The following is an 18,835-nucleotide window of genomic DNA, read 5'->3' on the forward strand; positions in this document are numbered from 1 at the left end:
CCGGGGACACTGGTGCAGACACCAACCTAGTAGTTATTGGAGCACTTGCTATTTCTTATCCTCTGAATAACTATAGCAAAAGGGCTAGCAATACTCTGACAGAACTTTCATCTTTTGAGAGGAATCTCACATGTTGGACAATTTCTCAATGGCGCAATCACTCTTCCCAATGGTGCAATGCTACTTCCTGCCCAGCACTGTCCGCCCATACTATTTCAAAAGTAGAGTGAGTGACAGGGACAGACTGGGGTTTGGGCCCCTGCCTCCTGCCGGAATGGAGGTGGATGGATTTCAGACAGGTTAGAAGGCCCACTTAAGTTCAGTGGGATATCAGCCAGTTCTGCACATGAGCATTCGGCACCCTGGCCCTCATCTCTCATACTCATCAAGCCCTCTAGGGCTCCCTCCATATTCCCCCACGTGCCTCCCCATTTCCCCTCAGGTCCACTCATTCAGTGTCCATCACAGACAGAAGCCATGAGCTCTGCAATAGCATTGGGAAGTCTTTGAGTTCATAAAACTGTCAAAGTAAAGAAACGGCCATTCAAAAGCCTCTTCAAAATAATTTAATCCTCTTCAGAGTTAAGCTGAATCCATTTGTGGGGGGTTTAGATCTCAGCCAAGCATTCACAATAGAATTCTATTGCACAACAATGTTAGCAAAACCACCAGAGTCGAATACATTAAAGTCTTTGAAGTAATGGAACAGATGGACATTTTTTGATTGTTGCATTGGTTCAAAGGCTGAACAAATGGCTAAGCTGTCAGTGAATGTAAAGATCAAAACACAGAGTACAACTGACATACTAAAATATGAATCACAACCTGTTCGATGCAGAGGAACACTTAATACACTGAATAAATTAATTTAATACCTCTGAAGATTTTTTACTTTCATAACGCTGATCAATTGAATGGATACATCTTTAAAAAAACTCTATCATCATCAGTCACTGAAATAAAAATATACTTAACATACTTATCATACAATATTTGAAGTAGGCAACACCTTTTGAAATTACCTGTCAATGGGTTCCCAACGCTAGACCCGGGTTCGCCCATGGTTCATCCTTTCATGCCCTTTGACTGTGCCTTTGACCTACTTTCTGGAATGCTGTAATGGTCTGTCCACCTTTCTGCTATTCAATGAGCTATTTTATTTAGAGTAGGCAAATTGTTACTGCTGAATGCCTGAAGTGACTGAGATCTGATTAAAAGTCTAGGTCAGTATGATCCCAGACCTTGGTAAATGTGGTTTTTCATCTATGTAAGGCTATATACCCAGCCAGGCTATTCTCCAGCGATCGGTTCAGCATCGCCTTGATAATATGGTTATTACCTTTTGGTTTTTTTCTGGGAGCTCTGGCTTAGTGGTAGTGATGATGTGGAGATGCCGGCGTTGGACTGGGGTAAGCACAGTAAGAAGTCTCACAACACCAGGTTAAAGTCCAACAGGTTTATTTGGTAGCAAATACCATAAGCTTTCGGAGCAATGCTCCTTCGTCAGATGGAGTGGTCTCTGTTCTCAAATAGGGCACAGACACAGAAATCAAATTACAGAATACTGATTAGAATGCAAATCTCTACAGCCAGCCAGGTCTTAAATGTACAGACAATGTGGGTGGAGGGAGCATTCAACACAGGTTAAAGAGATGTGTATTGTCTCCAGACAGTAAGCTGTACTGTCTGGAGACAATACACATCTCTTTAACCTGTGTTGAATGCTCCCTCCACCCACATTGTCTGTACATTTAAGACCTGGCTGGCTGTAGAGATTTGCATTCTAATCAGTATTCTGTAATTTGATTTCTGTGTCTGTGCCCTGTTTGAGAACAGAGACCACTCCATCTGACGAAGGAGCATTGCTCCGAAAGCTTATGGTATTTGCTACCAAATAAACCTGTTGGACTTTAACCTGGTGTTGTGAGACTTCTTATTAGTGGTCGTGAGCATTCTTTGCACATATGATCCCCCACTATATCCGTACGCTTCACCTTTCACAGTTTTCCCATTACTTTATGGTTCCCATATTCACTGGCCCAGGCAGAAACATTTCAGGATGGAATTTTTAAAGCAGTGGGCACAAGCCACAGAGCAATGCAGGCATGAGTTCAGATCCTCTGTACTGGGTAAGGAGAGTTGGATGGTGAGTGACATTGCCAATAGTTCTGAATCTTGTCACAAAAAACCACAATCAACAGTCCTTGACAGGCAACAGCTCCATCTGGTGCCACAAAGAATAATACACAGTTAGTTTCACATTGATCGCACCCACTTGTGCCCTGAAATTTTAGAATCCAGAGTACAAATATTAACTGTATTCGTCTGGCCATCACTTCTGCCATCACATCACCTGATGAAGGAGGAGCGCTCCGAAAGCTCGCGATTCCAAATAAACCTGTTGGACTTTAACCTGGTGTTGTGAGACTTCTCACTGTGCTTACCCCAGTCCAACGCCGACATCTCCATATCATGTATTCGTCTGGAGTTCTTTGTGCAATTTTAAAGGTGGTATTTCACCAGATTAGAACAGATTGGGTAACACCTTTGCTGAAATGAAGAGAAGTTTGAGATGAATGACAAAAATGTTCACAGCACAGTCCATACTGTAATTACCGAGTCATGTTAGGTTTTCGATCTGCATGTTAAAATGAAAATATTCCCATCAGTTTTCAACAAGAAACATATTCAGCATAATTTTAGAAAGTAAGGTACAATAAATTCCACCATTTCACCCTGAGGGGTAGAATAGGAGTAGGCCACCTAGTTCAGAATACTAAGAGCGACACTAAATGAGTCTGAACATGATATCCCATTTAAAACTATTCAAATATGATGATTATCTCTATCATAGAAACCAAGCACAACTTAGTTGTCACCTCATTGAGCAGATAGATGCAGGGAGTTAATTTACTTCAAGGATATTCCGGGTGGGTGGATTGCCCATGATAAATGCACGGTGTTACGGGGATAGGGTGGAGGGAAGGGCCTGGGTGGATGCTCTTTCGGAGAGTTGGTGCAGAATCGATGGACCAGATGGCCTTTTTCTGCGCTACAGGGATTCTATGATTCTCCTACTGCATATACAAACGTAAAACATTGAGGACATTACTCCCATTTGCAAATACTGTATAAATACATGGATCATTGCATCATAAGCTTGCAGACAATTAACATTTATTTAAAAGTGTAGTTTTTAGATGGAATTGATGTCCAAAAGCTCAACATCCAATGGCTTCGATCTCAAATTGGAATTGTATCCCAGGAGCCTGTGCTCTTCAACTGCAGCATTGCTGAGAATATTGCCTATGGTGACAACAACAGGGTTGTATCACAGGAAGACATTGAGAAGGCAGCAAAAGCAGCAAATGCTCACTCATTCATTGAACAACTCCCCGATGTAAGTTCATCCATTATTAAACAGCAATAATAATAAGGGTTTTACAGTCATGTACATGTATAAATTGACTCTGCAGTTAGAATATAAACAACAGGAGCCCTTCAAGCCTGCCCTGCCATTCAGTAAAGTCATACCTGATCTTCCACCTTTCCATACTATTCCCAACTTCTTTATTTCTCTTAGTATTCAGAAATCTATTTATCTCAGTGTTGAAAATACTCAACTGCTGAGGATCCACAGCCCCCTGGGTAGGAGAATTCCAGAGAGCCAAAACCCTTGAGCGAACAAATTTATCTTCCTCTCAGTCCTGTGAAGGAGTGGGCTGGGAGGTGGGTGGGTGTTGGGGGGGCTGCATAATTGAGCAGGAAGGTACACGCTTGAAAGCCTGTCACTTCCTGTTTGGGCACCCTGCGTCTCACAGAGGGCCTTGCCAGCGACCGGGGCCACCACCCTGTCAGAGACCTACTCCCAGCACCACATCCCTATCAACGGAGCCTGGCTGAGCCCTGCCCTCTTACCTCTCTTCTATGCCTCCAGCAATGCTCCTGGTCCAGTCCCGCTGTAGTCCTAGTGGTGGCCACTTCTCCGGGTGGTGCCTTTGGAATTAAATAGCTGCTGGCCATCTGATTGGCTGCCAACTCTTGGAAATGGAGTCCCAAAGGTGGGCAACAGACTGCCTGACGGGCATTTAATTTTGTCAGAACTCCCAGAAATTACCCCGGCAGAGTCGCCATCAGCCTCCTGCCAATGAATGTGATCAGCTCCACAGCCATTATACTCAGCCTATTCTATCAATCCTCCATGTTCTTGCCCACTCACTTAACCTATGCAGCCCCTTTACATCCTCCTCACTGCTTTCCCACCTAGCTCTGTGTCATCAGAAAACTTGGATGCATTATACTCATTTCCCGTCTCATTGAAGTTGTTGATGTAAATGGTAAACAGCCAAGGCCCAGCACTAATCCTTGTGGTATTCCTTTTAGTTACAGTCAGCCAACCTGAAAATTACCCATTTATTCCGACTGTCTTGTTTCCTGGCCATTAATCAATCCACAATCCATGCTAATATGTCACTCTCAATTCAATGAGCTGTAATTTTGTGTATCTTTGATAAGGTGGCACCTTACCGAATGTTTTTTGAATATCCAATCACACTGCACTCTGGACTTTCCCCTTGTGTGCCCTGCCAGGTAAAACCTCAAAAAACACAAGGAGATTTGTCAGACCCTATTTCCCTTGAAGAAATCTGGGCTAATTCTGCTTATTCATGTGATGCATCTCTAGGTGCTCAGTAACCACATCCCAAAGTGGGTAAATGAATTAGCATTCAACATCACAGTTACAAAACAACGGATGATTCCGATTGTAAAATGACTTGGATTAAATCTTCAGAAATGTCATTATTGAAGCAGAAAAACATGGAGAGCAATAACAATAAAAGTGTTGACGTTCACTTTATTCTCGCGCATTTTATGAAGCATTGTGCAATGGCACCTAAGCTTTAGAATTACAATGTGGCATCGCTTTATTCTTTTTTTTCTCATTTTAATGTTAAAGGAATGTTATCGCCCTTTTGGGATGTTCTCCAACAAGCTTAGATCATGGAACAGCTGGGAGCAGCCTGCGCCAAAATCCTTGCATTAAAACCACCACATTATCCACCATGAAAGGCTGTGCTGCACCAGATGTGGGATCAGCTGCAGCTCCATAATAATGCCATTTCACGGAGTCGTTTATTTTTTAAAAATCCTTAAAGACTTTTTTTTAACCAGAGACTTGATCAGCAATGTGATAACTGTCAGATCACCAATCACATATTTGCATATCTTAATTTACTGATCGTTCATCGTAGCTCTTCAGGCCCATAAAATGTATCAATCATTTCACAATAATGCATTTATTGTCCAGAACTGGGAGAAATGGTCCACACTAAATCGCATTCTTAATTTCCTTTGCCTAATCCCACTGTTCATTTTTTTAAAGTTTTTTTATTTATTAGTCACAAGTGGGCTTACATTAACACTGCAATGAAGTTACTGTAAAAATCCCCTAGTCGCCACACTCTAGCGCCTGAGGGAGAATTTAGCATGGCCAATCCACCTAACCAGCAAGTCTTTTGGACTGTGGGAGGAAACCGGAGCACCCAGAGGAAACACACACAGACACAGGGAGAACATGCAGACTCCGCACTGACAGTGGCCCAAGCCGGGAATTGAACCCAGGTCCCTTGCGCTGTGAGGCAGCAGTGCTAACCACTGTGCCACCGTGTCACCCCGTGCCGTTTATATGATACTTTTTAAAAAATATTTTAAGCAAAAACTTGGGCAGCACGATGGCACAGTGGTTAGCACTGCTACCTCACAGCGCCAGGGACCCGGGTTCGATTCCCGGCTTGGGTCACCGTCTGTGTGGAGTTTGCACGTTCTCCCCATATCTGCGTGGGTTTCCTCCGGGTGCTCCAGTTTCCTCCCACAGTCCAAAGACGTGCGGGTTAGGTGGATTGGCCATGGTAAATTGCCCCTTAGTGTCAGGGGGACTAGCTAGGGTAAATGCATGGGGTAGTGGAGATGGGGCCTGGGTGGGATTGTGGTTGGTGCAGACTCGATGGGCCGAATGGTCTCCTTCTGCACTGTAGGGATTCTATGTAAGCTGGATTTGTGATGCCACAGAAAAATAACGGGATAACATCAGTCAAGACCTAACCTGCCACAGAGTATAACTTGAATGTAACATCAAGTGTAGTTTAAAACTGTACTCTTAATACAAGAGATGTGAACATTAATGAGCAAATCTTACAACTGGGCAAAAGAACTGCAACTGTGCAGTATAAATAAAGTGCTGACAGCTGTGAACAGATGATAGATTCAGCCCTCCCACTGACATTTCCTAGTTTGCTGTGATTAATCCAAGTACTTGTGGCAATTTTACCTTGACAATCAATAATTTTCTCAAAACGCTAGTACGACTAACTTACAGTCCTTATGTATTGGTGGTGCCACAGGTAATTGTGCTATTAAACATCAGCCTAGTGGAGTAGGACACTTTAGGAACTTTCAAACGGTTATTGGATAGACACATGGAGCACACCAGAATGATAGGGAGTGGGATAGCTCGATCTTGGTTTCAGACAAAGCTCGGCACAACATCAAGGGCTGAAAGGCCTGTACTGTGCTGTACTGTTCTATGTTCTAAAGTAATTCAGGACCCGTGAATTTAGGAAGGAAGCTTTCATTCAAAGCAACATCTGCTGGAGAGCTGAAATAAAACCAGGAAGTATATTTTCTGATTTTGATAAAGGAAATGGTCCTCTGCTGTGTGATAATAGCTCGGGTAAAAGGAAAATGCTGTCAAACTCATTTGAAACTTAATAGCACGTGTGAATATTCAGTCAAGTACTGTGAATTCTGCATGCATTTTAAACTGTGATTCTTTTCACAATTAGAAATACAACACTAGAGTTGGGGAAAAAGGGGCTCAGCTTTCTGGTGGACAAAAGCAACGAGTGGCTATCGCAAGAGCCCTCATACGGGAGCCAAAGATTCTGCTGTTGGACGAGGCAACATCTGCACTTGATACAGAGAGTGAAAAGGTAAGACCCCATTCTTAAACAAAACAACACAATTCTTAAAAATGCTGGAAATCTGAAATTGAAAATGGTGGAAATGCTGAATAGATCAGTCGGCAACTCTGGGAAGTACAGATAGAGGTAATTTTCAGTTATAGGTGGATCTAGGTCCAGCAAATATTCTCATCATTATTGCATGGCCTTGCCCCTCCCTGTCTCTGTCACCTCCTCTGGCACTACGACCTTCTGAGGTCTCTGCATTTGTCCAATGTTGGCCTCTTCCACGTCTCTGATTTCTACTGTTCCACTGTAGACAGTTGTGCTCTCAGCTCCTTTAACTTCAAGCTCTGGAATTTCCTCCCTGAACCTCCTCACCTGTCTATCTTTCCCTCCTCCTTTAAGTGGCAGTATAGTGGTTATGTTACTAGGCCAATGATCAAAGGACCTGGACTAATAATCAAGTGATGTGAGTTCAAATCCCATGATAACAGTTTGTAAATTCAATTCAGTATATTAAGTGGAAAATCTTGAATAAGAATCTAGCATAAGTAATGTTGTAAAAGCCCAACTGGTTCTCTTAATACCCTGCAGGCTGTGCATATCTGACTTGTATGTAACTAGGGGCGGCACGGTAGCACAGTGGTTAGCACTGCTGCTTCACAGCTCCAGGGACCTGGGTTCGATTCCCGGCTTGGGTCACTGTCTGTGTGGAGTTTGCACATTCTCCTCGTGTCTGCGTGGGTTTCCTCCGGGTGCTCCGGTTTCCTCCCACAGTCCAAAGATGTGTGGGTTAGGTTGATTGGCCATGCTAAAATTGCTCCTTAGTGTACTGAGATGTGTAGGTTCGAGGGATTAGCGGGTTAATATGTAGGGGTATGGGGGTAGGGCCTGGGTGGGATTGTGGTCGGTGCAGACTCGATGGGCCAAATGGCCTCTTTCTGCACTGTAGGGTTTCTATGATTTCTATGATTTTATGAACTCCAGTCTGCTCCAATGTGGTTCACTCTTAACTGCCCTTTGAAATGAGATTAATGAACCACTCACTCAAAGTGTATCAGATCTGCTACAAAATATTCACCACATGGAACTGCTGTGGTTTAAGAAGGGGACCTTCTTGCAGACATTAGGGGATGGGCAATAAATGCTGGCCTTGCCAGTGATGCCCACATTCCATGAGTAAAGAAAAAAAGCTTTTGATCACCTTGGTCTCTTTGTCTGGCTTGGTGCCAAATTTTGTTAGCTAACTCTTCTGCAGGGCATTTTAGGATATTGTTATGATATCAAAGGCGCTATATGAATGCACATTGTCGCTGTAGGTGTATGGCAATTTGAAGTACCCTGCTCGATAAATTTAATTCTCTCACCTCAGCAGTGTGTTTGCGATGCCAGTCTTTGGGTGTCCAAATGAATCACTGAAGCAACATCTGCATTGTGTTAGACCGCCACAAATGCTGCGGAATTCTGAAGCATTGAGTCGTGTGCAGCCAAAAGTTCAAACTGCTGGAACTTGCTAAAAACCAGCAATACAGGAAATATCGCTTTAAAAGATGGCCTGTCTCAGCAGCTGGTTTTGGCATGCCCGGCTGTTTCACATTTGGCTTGCAGCTGACATGAGACCCAAGATTTGGGGATCAGGCACCACTGCGGTGGGGTCTCAGAAACATCTGGCTGAAGAGGTCCCTTGCAAAGAACAATCCAAATTAAGCACCCAATTTAGAAACAGTCGAAGAAATAATTGATCTCAAGAAAACCATAAGAAAAGTTCTCATCCAAAGTGTTTTGTGCAGTGACACCAGATTTGCATATTAAGGGGGGAAAACCACCTCATTCAGGAATGTTAATGTTGACTGGAAGCAGTGGTTGAAACCTGATAGGCTTGTTTTATTGAAATGCGATCAGTTGCCAGAGAAACTCAGGCAGTCGTTTGTAGTATTCTTCCAGATCTCTCAACAACATACAGACAACTGAAGCAAATCCTCGACAGGATTTTAGATGGAAAAATACATTTGTACACCAGTTAGGGTTACCATTCTTACCTGGCCCTGGAGTATTCAAGAATTAAAAATGAGTCTTCTGGATGTGATGGCAAACAACGCAAGAAAAAAATTCACGGAAAATTTAAAATAAATTTGTTTCTTGAACCTTTTGTTTATTTGTTATAAAAATTATTGGGGGTGGGAGTAAAGGCTGTTTGACTATGCGCGGTGATTGGATGAGGCAGGAGGTCATGTGATGAAACCTCCAGGAATTTGCCCAAATCAGACTGGCAGCCCTAACCCTGATACCTGAGTAACCACCAATTAGCACTCTCACCTCTGAGTCCAATGATTATTGGTTCAGTCACACTGTTGATTTGGATATCAACTTCAGATTGCTAAATAGGTGCAGTACTGAGCGAATGCTGAATCATTGGAGGTGCTGTCTCTCAGGTGAAAGATCACATAGCACTAACCAAAAAAAACCAGGTTATTTTGAATGTCCTGGTCAGCAGTTCTCTCACCTCCAACACCACTAAGCCTAGTTGTTGGTCTCGTTTTCTATTTATGAGATTTTGTTCAATTTGTGTTCAAATTGGCTGCTGTTTTGTCTACACAATAAAGGATAGTGCTTCAAAATAACTCACTAATCAGGATTTTTAGGGTGGCGAGGTTTCCCTTCCTGCCATCCGAAGATTTGGGGGCAAATACCCATGCATCCAATGAGCATTAATTGACTGAAAATTGGACCTCTGCCCCTCACACATGAGGAGGTCCTGCCTCAGAGCACTGCCGCTCAATCTGATTGGTCATAGCTCTCTAGCCCAAGCAGCACCAGAAGCTAGAGTGGACTGGACTTGGATTAGAAGCAGTCCTCAGAGTCTTAAGTCCTGGAGGTCCAGGTAACAGTGGGGAGTCTTAGGGTAGGTAATGAGTTGAGGCCGGGGAGGAGAGGGCATTGGGGTTTTGGTGGGGATGGGTAAGGGGCCTGGGAATGTGTTGGTGGAGAAGCCAAGGGAGTAGAGGGCACACGCAGGAGCCAGGCTTTGTGGATGGGGGCTGCCCTGATGTTGAAAGGAGGTTTTTCATGGAGGCACCCACTCCCCACCCCACTTTTTGCCCAAGGTTTGAGCAGCATCATTTTCAAAGCATTCCCCCTGCCTCTGAACTCCTCCTGCCAGCCTGAAAATTGAGGCTGGGCAGGAGGCAGTTCTTAAGTGGTCATTAACTTTTAAAGGCCTCAGTTTGGCCAAGAGTGGGTAGCTGGCTGGCCGAGGCCTCACTCATCCCACCATAAAATTGCGGAGAGGTCGAAGCAGATGGGAGGTCACTGGGAAGGCCATCAGAAGAATTCTACAGACCCCTCTACCGCTGGCTGAGGAGCGTAATATTCTAACAATTGTCTCTCTGCCACTTTTGGCAGTGATGCGGGGCTATATAATCACAGTCCTTTTCATTTTTCCCTCTCAGTCCAAGCCCCTTGCAAACTATAAGACGTCCCTCTCCCCCAGAGCCACTGGTACTCCTAATTCACACAATATTGCCCAGAAAATTGGTTCAGTCAGATTGAACATAGCAGAGGTTTTCATTTTCAAAAGGAGAATTTAGCCAGTGAACTTCCTCGTGAATATTTATTATGATTGTACGTGACACCAAGTAAATTTCCTGCGCATGAATCGGTAATAAGTAAGACTGGCGTGCCAATTCCACCAAACTGTGAAGAAAACTCATTGCAAAAAAAAGCTGAATTCCTCCCCTCCAGTTTGTTTTCTATCTTTCAGTTTGCCATTGTGAAATAACTCCTCAGAGGCTGGTGTCCCTTCACCAGATTCCCTTTATTTACAAACTCAGTTTGACTCCTAGGAGTGCTTCAGGTACAAAGTCAAAGTCCAGAGCATCAGGAGTCCTAACACTTCTCAATATACATACAGGTGAGACTCCCTGATTGGGCAGGTAATCATCACCTCAATCAGGGAGCTCATACTCCAAGAAGCCGACCTCATGGGCTTTGTTGAGGTCATTACACATTGACATTGCTTGTGCCATGCTTTAGTCTCACAATCAGTTATTGAAACATGCACAGGAAAGGAGCAGCAGGATGTTGGGATCAGACATCCCTTTAGCAGCCCCTGCAGAACAAAACTATCACCATCGAGTAGATGGCTCAGTGCAATGATGCACATGAGCATAACCACATGATTTGGCACATTACTGATGCTGCACTATGTTCTCAGAATCGCAATAGTCTATACTGCGTATTTAAGGGGAGGCAGTGGCACAGTGGTATTGTCACTAGACTAATAATCCAGAGCCCAGGGTAATGCTCTGGGGACCCGGGTTCATATCCCACCATGGCAGATGGTGAAATTTGAATCTGGAAAAGTCTGGAATTAGAAGTCTAATGCTGACCATGAAATCATCGTCAATTGTTGTAAAAACCCATCTGGTTCACGAATGCCTCTTTCGGAAAGGAAATCTGCATGCTTATCTGGTCTGGCCTACATGTGACTAGGGGATTTTCACAGTCACTTCATTGCAGTGTTAATGTAAGCATACTTATGACAGTAATAAATAAACTTTTAAACTTTAAACATTTAGCAACGTGGTTGACTCTCAAATGCCTTCTGAAATGGAGGATTGGGGATTGGCAATAAATGCTCGTCCAACCAGCAACGTCTAAATACTGTAAATGAATTTTAAAAACATATATTTCATCTATAAAAAGAAAAAATAATGAACTTGCATTTATATAGAGGACACAGGAAAATTAGAGATAGTATTAGATCCAGGAAAAAGGGATACAAATTGGCCAGAAAAAACAGCAGACATGAGGACTGGGAGCAGTTTAGAATTCAGCAAAGGAGGACAAAGGGATTGATTAAGAAGGGGAGATAAAGTATTAAAGTAAGCTTACAGGGAACATAAAAACTGACTGTAAAAGCTTGTACAGATATGTGAAGAGAAAAAGATTGATGAAGACACTGTAGGTCCCTTACAGTCGGAAACAGAGGAATTTATAATAGGGGAACAAAAATCGCTGACAAACTAAATACATACTTTGGTTCGGTCTTTACAGAGGAGGCCACATGTAGTGTATCAGAAATGGTGGGGAACACAGGTTTTAATGAGAGAGAGGAACTGAAGGAAATCAGTATTAATAGGGAAATGTTGGGGAAATTGATGGAATTGAAGGCCAATAAACCCCCAGGTCCTGATGATCTACATCCCAGAGTACTTAAGGAAGTGGCCCAAGAAATTGTGAATGTATTGGTGGTCATTTTCCATTATTCTATAGACTCTGGAACAGTTCCTACAGGTTGGAGGGCAGCTAATGTAACCCCACTATTTAAAAAGGGAGGTAGAGAGAAAACAGGGTATTATAGACCAGCCTGACGTTGGTAGAGGGAAAAATGCTAGAGTCCATTATAAAAAATTTAATAGCAGAGCATTTGGAAGACAAGATCGGACAGAGTCAAATGAATTTACGAAAGGAAAATCATGTTTGACAAACCTACTGGAATTCTTCTAGAATGTAACTAGTAGAGTTGACGAGGGGAAGCCAGTGGATAGAGTTTATTTGGATTTTCAGAAAGCTTTCGACAAAGCCCTACTCATAGCTTTTAAAATTAAAAAGAATGGGAGTTGGGGTAGTGTATTGAAATGGGTAGAAAACTGGTTAGCAGACAGGAAACAAAGAATAGGAATAAGTAGGTCTTTATCCAAGTGGCAGGCAGTGACTAGCGGGGTACCGCATGGATCAGTGCTAGGGCCCAACTATTCACATATATTAATGATTTAGATGAGGGAACTAAATGTAATATCTCCAAATTTGCAGATGACACGAAGCTGGGTGGGAGGGTGAGCTGTGAGGAGGATGCGGAGATCCTTCAGTGTGATTTAGACAAGTTGAGTGAGTGGGCAAATGCATGTACAACATGGATAAATGTGAGATTATCCACTTTGGTAGCAAAAACAAAAAGGCAGATTATTATCTGGATGTCCAATGAGAACTGGGTGTCCTTGTAAACCAGTTACTGAAGATAAGCATGCAGGTTCAGCAGGCAGTAAAGAAGGCAAATGGAATGTTGACCTTCTTAACAAGAGGATTCAAGTGCAGGAGCAGGAACGTCTTGCTGCAATTATACAGGACCTTGGTGAGACCACACCTGCAATATTATGTGCAGTTTTGGCCTCCTTATCTGAGGAAGGATGTTCTTGATATGGAAGGAGTGCAGCGAAGGTTTACCAGACTGATTCCTGGGATGGCAGGACTGACATACGAGGAGAGATTGAGTCAGTTAGGATTATATTCAGAGGAGTTTCAAAGAATGAAACCTATAAAATTCTAAGGATGACTCAGGATAGATGCAGGAAGGACGTTCCTGATGGCGGGGAAGACCAGAACCAGGGGTCACAGTCTAAGGATGCGGGATAAACCATTTAGGGCTGAGGTGAGGAGAAATTTCTTCACCCAGAGAGTGGTCAGCCTGTGGAATTTTCTATCACAAAAATCAGCAGAGGCGAAAACATTGTATGTTTTCAAGAAACAGTTCGATATATTTCTTGGGGCGAAAGGGGTCAAAGGACATGGAGGGAAAATGGGAACAGGTTTCTGAGTTGGATATTCATCCATGATCATAATGAATGGTGGAGCCGGCTAGAAGGGCCGAGTGACCTACTCCTGCTCCTATTTTCTATGTTAAGATAGCGATGAGGAGAAACCTTTTCTCTGAGGAACACTCTACCCCAGAGAGAAGTACAGGCAAGGTCATTGAATATTTTTAGGACAGAGGTAGATAGATTCTTGACTAACAAGGGAATCAAAGGGTAAGGGGGATTTTGGAGTTGAGACCATAATCAGATCAGCCATTATCTTACCGAATAGCAGAGCAGATTCGAGGGGCTGAATGGCCACACTTGCTCCTAAATCGTATGTTTGTTCATTCATATGTTGCAGCAAATTACATACTTTTGTAATGTAGCCACTGTTGTAGGGAAACGCAGCAACAAATTTGCATAGTGTAATGCCTCAGAAAAAGCCCTGAGGGCGGGTGACCAAATCATTTCCATAGTTCCAACCACAACATGCTTTCCATTTCTGAAATGTTAACTCCCTTTTTCTCTCGGCAGTTGCTGCCTGACATTTTGGGTATTTCCAGCATTTTCTGTCTTTCTTTCAGATTCCCAGCATCTGCAGTATGTGTTTAATTCACTGCCCCTTCTCTTCCAGGAGTGTCCACCTTGAAGATCTTCTGCTCCTCTTTCCAACTGGAGTTCTGTTTGTCACTTTTATCTCATTCACCTTCATTGTTTTCTACTTTCTTTCTCATGTGTGATGGTAGTTCTGATGTATAGTCATTGACCCAAATGGTTGACTCCTTATTTCCCTCCGCAGGATGATCCTGGCAGCGCGCGGGGCTGAAAAAGCACGCCATCCCGGCAGTGGGCAGGGCCAGAAAATCCTGCCATATTACTTTGCCCTACAAAATATAGAATATAGAACAGTATAGCACAGTACAGGCCCTTCGGCCCATGATGTTGTGCCGAGCTTTGTCCGAAGCCAAGATCAAGCTACCCCACTCCCTATCATTCTAGTGTGTTCCATGTGCCTATCCAATAACCGCTTGAAAGTTCCTAAAGTGTCTGACTCCACTATCACAGCAGGCAGTCCATTCCACACCCCAACCACTCTCTGAGTAAAGAACCTACCTCGGACATCCCTCCTATATCTCCCACCATGAACCTTATAGTTATGCCCCCTAGTAACAGCTACATCCACCCGAGAAAATAGTCTCTGAACGTCCACTCTATCTATCCCCCTCATCATCTTATAAACCTCTATTAAGTCGCCTCTCAACCTCCTCCGCTCTAAAGAGAAAAGCCCTAGCTCCCTCAGCCTTTCCTCATAAGACCTACCCTCCAAACCAGCAGCATCCTAGTAAATCTCTTTTGCACTCTTTCCAGTGCTTCCACATCCTTCTTATAGTGAGGTGACCAGAACTGCACACAATATTCCAAATGTGGTTTCACCAAGGTCCTGTACAGTTGCAGCATAACGCCACAATCATCAAAATTTGGTATTCACCACCCAGCTGTCTGTGGAGGCTGAATCATTGGATATATTCAAGGCTGGGGTGAAGAGATTCATAAGGGGGTTATAGGGAATATGAGTGGGCTGCACGGTGGCACAGTGGTTAGCACTGCTGCCTCACAGTGTCTGGGACCCAGGTTCAATTCCTGCCTCGGGTGACTGTCTGTGTGGAGTGTGCACATTCTCCCCGTGTCTGCGTGGGTTTCCTCCAGGTGCTCTAGTTTCCTTCCACAGTCCAAAAGACGTGCTAGTTAGGTGCATTAGCCATGCTAAATTTACCCTCAGTGTCACCGAACAGGTTAGGTGGATTGGCCATGATAAATTGACCCTCAGTGCCAGAGGAATTAGCAGGGCAAATATGTGGGGTTGCGGGGATAGGGCCTGGGTGGGATTGTGGTTGGTGCAGGCTCGATAGGCCAAATGGCCTCCTTCTGCACTGAAGAGATTCTATGAATATACAGGAAGGTGGAGTAGAGGCTGAGATCAGATCAATCATGATCTTACTGAAAAGCGGATCAGGTTTGATGAGCCATTTGACCTATTCTTGCTTCTATTTCGTATGTTCTCATTAATTAAATAAGAGGAAACCACACTTATCAATATACTTTTATCAATAGCCAAAATTCATGAAAATTGAAAGTAACAGAGATTTGACTTGTTGCATTAACTCATTTTAAAGCAAAATTCCTTATTTTTCAGATTGTCCAGGAGGCTCTTGACAAAGCAAGGGAAGGAAGGACCTGTGTAGTAATAGCTCACCGTCTGACCACAGTACAGAATGCAGATGTGATAGTTGTTATTGACAATGGAAAAGTCATAGAACGGGGGACACATGAGGTGCTACTAGCAAAACACGGGGCTTACTATAATCTAGTAAATGCCCAGGTCATTCAATAAAACTGCTCATTAATTTTGTATGCAGTAATGATTTTCACTGTGCGCTGATGGAGTAATGGGGTATATTTTGAGAGTGAGCTCTTCATCTATCGGGGGCACCGAAGCTGGAAGGTATGAAATCACTGCTAGGAAGCAGGTTCATGCCAGTTTGAATTCATGACACGTGCTACATCTTAGAAATGCTCTGGCAACCATGTGGCTGTCCTGCAGTCAGTATAAACCTACTTTCCAAAATATTGACAGGGGTAGGATGAGGCCCTTAAGTGGCCATTAATTGGCCATGTAAGAGCCTCGATAGGCCGAAGGGTGGAAAAGTTGTGCAAAGCCACTCTAGTCCCGTGTGTAAAATTTCAGACAGGTCGGAGTAGGTGGCAGGAAGGCCATCCTCTGGATTTTAGGTGCCCCACTCAGCCCACCTTCAAATCTGCCGGCAAGGCACTGTTAAAATCCAGTCTCTCGGGTTACCAAGATGACAGCTGCAACCGATATGCAAGTCAAGAAACATTTTGATGTAGTCAGTTAGCATGTTGTGCAAAGGTTTGTACCTGCTGATGTATCCAATCAAACACATGCCTACTGCTGTACTTTTATACAATTTAGGGCAAAGTTCCTGCAACATCAAAGGTTGGTTTGGGATCGACCTAATTTGAGTAATTTTGGCAGGATTTAGGAGCCCATCATGGGAAGAAGTAGGTATTGGGAAATGGCCATTGCAGGCCTCAGCCAAGTGCTGCAGCAGACCCAAGCCTGCAGATACCCAAGGAAGATCTCAGAATGTAATCAATCCCTGGCAATCAATTGTATTGCTTAAAGGGACCTTTTAAAATTGAAGTCTTTTCCCACATGCCACAGTAACTTTAGATGGCAGGAACATACTGTCATTCCTTCTCTCAGTATTAACAGAGTGCACATTTCCTCCATTATTGTGGCATAGACTGCCTATATTTGGGTAGACACACTATCATTGCTAACATTGGTCAGAGATGAGCCACTGGCATGGATCCCAGTCACCTTCCTGCTCCCACTTTGCTGAAATTGGGAAGAATGCGAGTGGAAATTAAGTCTCACTTGGTTGTTATCATTCCAATCAGTTAAAAGAGTTCAGATTTCTCAAAGCAAGCAATTTGATACTTTGAAAATAACTGATCTTTTTAACTATTGGCTCCATTATATCCACAGGAAGCATTTAATAAAAACACATTTATCAGACACCTTATTAATTACATATCATTTGAAGAAATGAGTGAACCTTTATAGGTTCTTGGTGCTGTATTCAGTTATTGCATCATGTAATAGTAAGGTTATGGGCCAGAACTCAGTTGGCACAAATGTCTATTGCTTCCTTTCAGCTCTGTAACATAAATGAACAATAAAATATTTAAATCCTATTGAGGTTAGCCGTGTCAGTTTGCAGTTGTCAATTTCAGGATTTTTAAAGTAGTTTTCCACACTTAGGATACAAGTTGTTTCAAAATATATGAGAACTTGCTCCAGGGTATAACATTTACAGGTGAAGTTTATATCCAATTTCAAACATGGCATCTGAAAACTACATCTCAGGACATAGAAGGATAGTGAGCTGTTGCACTGATTGCGGGGGGTTTCTGTCCTGGTTTCCAGAGGATGGGAATAGGGAAGGGGGTGGAGAATCAAGATGGAGTCCCAAAACAACTTTTTCACCAATGGGATTTCCACACTTGATCGTCCCCGCTCCCTGTCAGTGGCATAATGGGTTCCCGCCACGCAATGACGGGACCCTTTTCAAATACATTTTAATACAATGGGTGTGATCTTTCCACCCTGTTGTGCTGGTCGATTGGCACAGCGAGCCGAGAGGATGGCACTTTAGCATCAGGTGCAAACCGATCTCATGCCAAAAGTCATCTTCCCGGCCGTGTTTTGCTGGCACGATTGGCTTCGCACTCAAAAAGGGCGCAAAGCCGATTTAAATATTACTGATACACTTTGCATGCGTCCACCTCGGCCATTTCCGGCTTCCTGGATTTTTCTGCCGATGAGAATCGCTCATGGTCCCCACCAATGGGGATCAGATGTGATGGCCATGCCAGGGGGATCAGAGGCCATTAAAAATTTGGTGGGAAAAGCCAGCAGTGCAGCCAGTGGGCTACACACCACTTTCCCCGCCCATGTTGATACTGAAAAAGAAATTGGAAAATTCCGCCCATTGTTGTTGCACCAATCCTATTAATTTATTTTCTCATTGGTGCAAAGGATCAGGAGAAGGTCATTGAGACTTTCCCACCATTCACTTTTGATCATAGCTAATCTTAATCTTAAATCCATTTACATACTTTGGTTCCATGTCCCTCAATGTCCTGGCCAAGTTAAATCCTTTCAATCCCACTTTTGAAATTTTCAACTAACTTCACCTCAATAGCTTTTTGCAACCAAGCGTTTCCGGATTCCCACTTTGTGTGAAAAAGTGTTGTCCCTGACATCACCTCTAAGTGTCTTGGCTCTAATTTTGATCTGGATTCCCTCTCTCGGGGAGTTTCTCTCTATCTACTCCACCAAATAATTTCATTACCTTAAACACCTCAAATTGATCACCCCTTAATTTTCTAAATTCAAGGAAATACAAGTCCAGATTTTGTAACTCCACAGCAATTGTTGCTCATTTCAGGAAGTTTTCTCTGCTCTTGAAATCAGTTTATATATTGTGCAATGGTTTAAAAAAACACTCAGAGACCAACCAGGGCAGTCTGGCTTTTGGGCACTAGTTCTAAATAGTGAAGTTCGTGGAGAGGAGGTTCCGTCACAAGACTGTGGAGCCGAATGTGGAAGACTTCTGTCTCAGTAAAGTAGGATGGCTTGCTAAAGCAGGATACCATCGCATGTATATCTTCCATAAATCTAAGGTGTCCATTTGTACTGAGTGACCATGA

The 18,835-nt window shown here is 43.4% G+C and overlaps 1 protein-coding gene across 3 annotated transcripts in view; it reads left to right on the forward strand.

Annotated features, from left to right (window-relative positions):
• The window catches only part of LOC144509744 (ATP-dependent translocase ABCB1-like), a 106,179-nt gene extending 90,199 nt beyond the window's left edge, over positions 1-15,980 (forward strand). For 2 of the 3 annotated variants that reach the window (XM_078238528.1, XM_078238536.1), the window contains exons 26-28: positions 3,194-3,400; positions 6,843-6,989; positions 15,732-15,980. In XM_078238528.1, coding sequence (XP_078094654.1) covers positions 3,194-3,400; positions 6,843-6,989; positions 15,732-15,929 — 552 coding nt within the window. In that variant the 3' untranslated portion in view covers positions 15,930-15,980. Of the gene's footprint in view, positions 1-3,193; positions 3,401-6,842; positions 6,990-14,171; positions 14,234-15,731 lie in introns of those variants that run through there. The other variant, XM_078238543.1, reaches the window with a different exon arrangement.
• The last annotated feature ends 2,855 nt before the right edge of the window (positions 15,981-18,835 follow it).

Source organism: Mustelus asterias, chromosome 2 (assembly GCF_964213995.1).
Source record: "Mustelus asterias chromosome 2, sMusAst1.hap1.1, whole genome shotgun sequence".
NCBI lineage: Eukaryota > Metazoa > Chordata > Chondrichthyes > Carcharhiniformes > Triakidae > Mustelus > Mustelus asterias.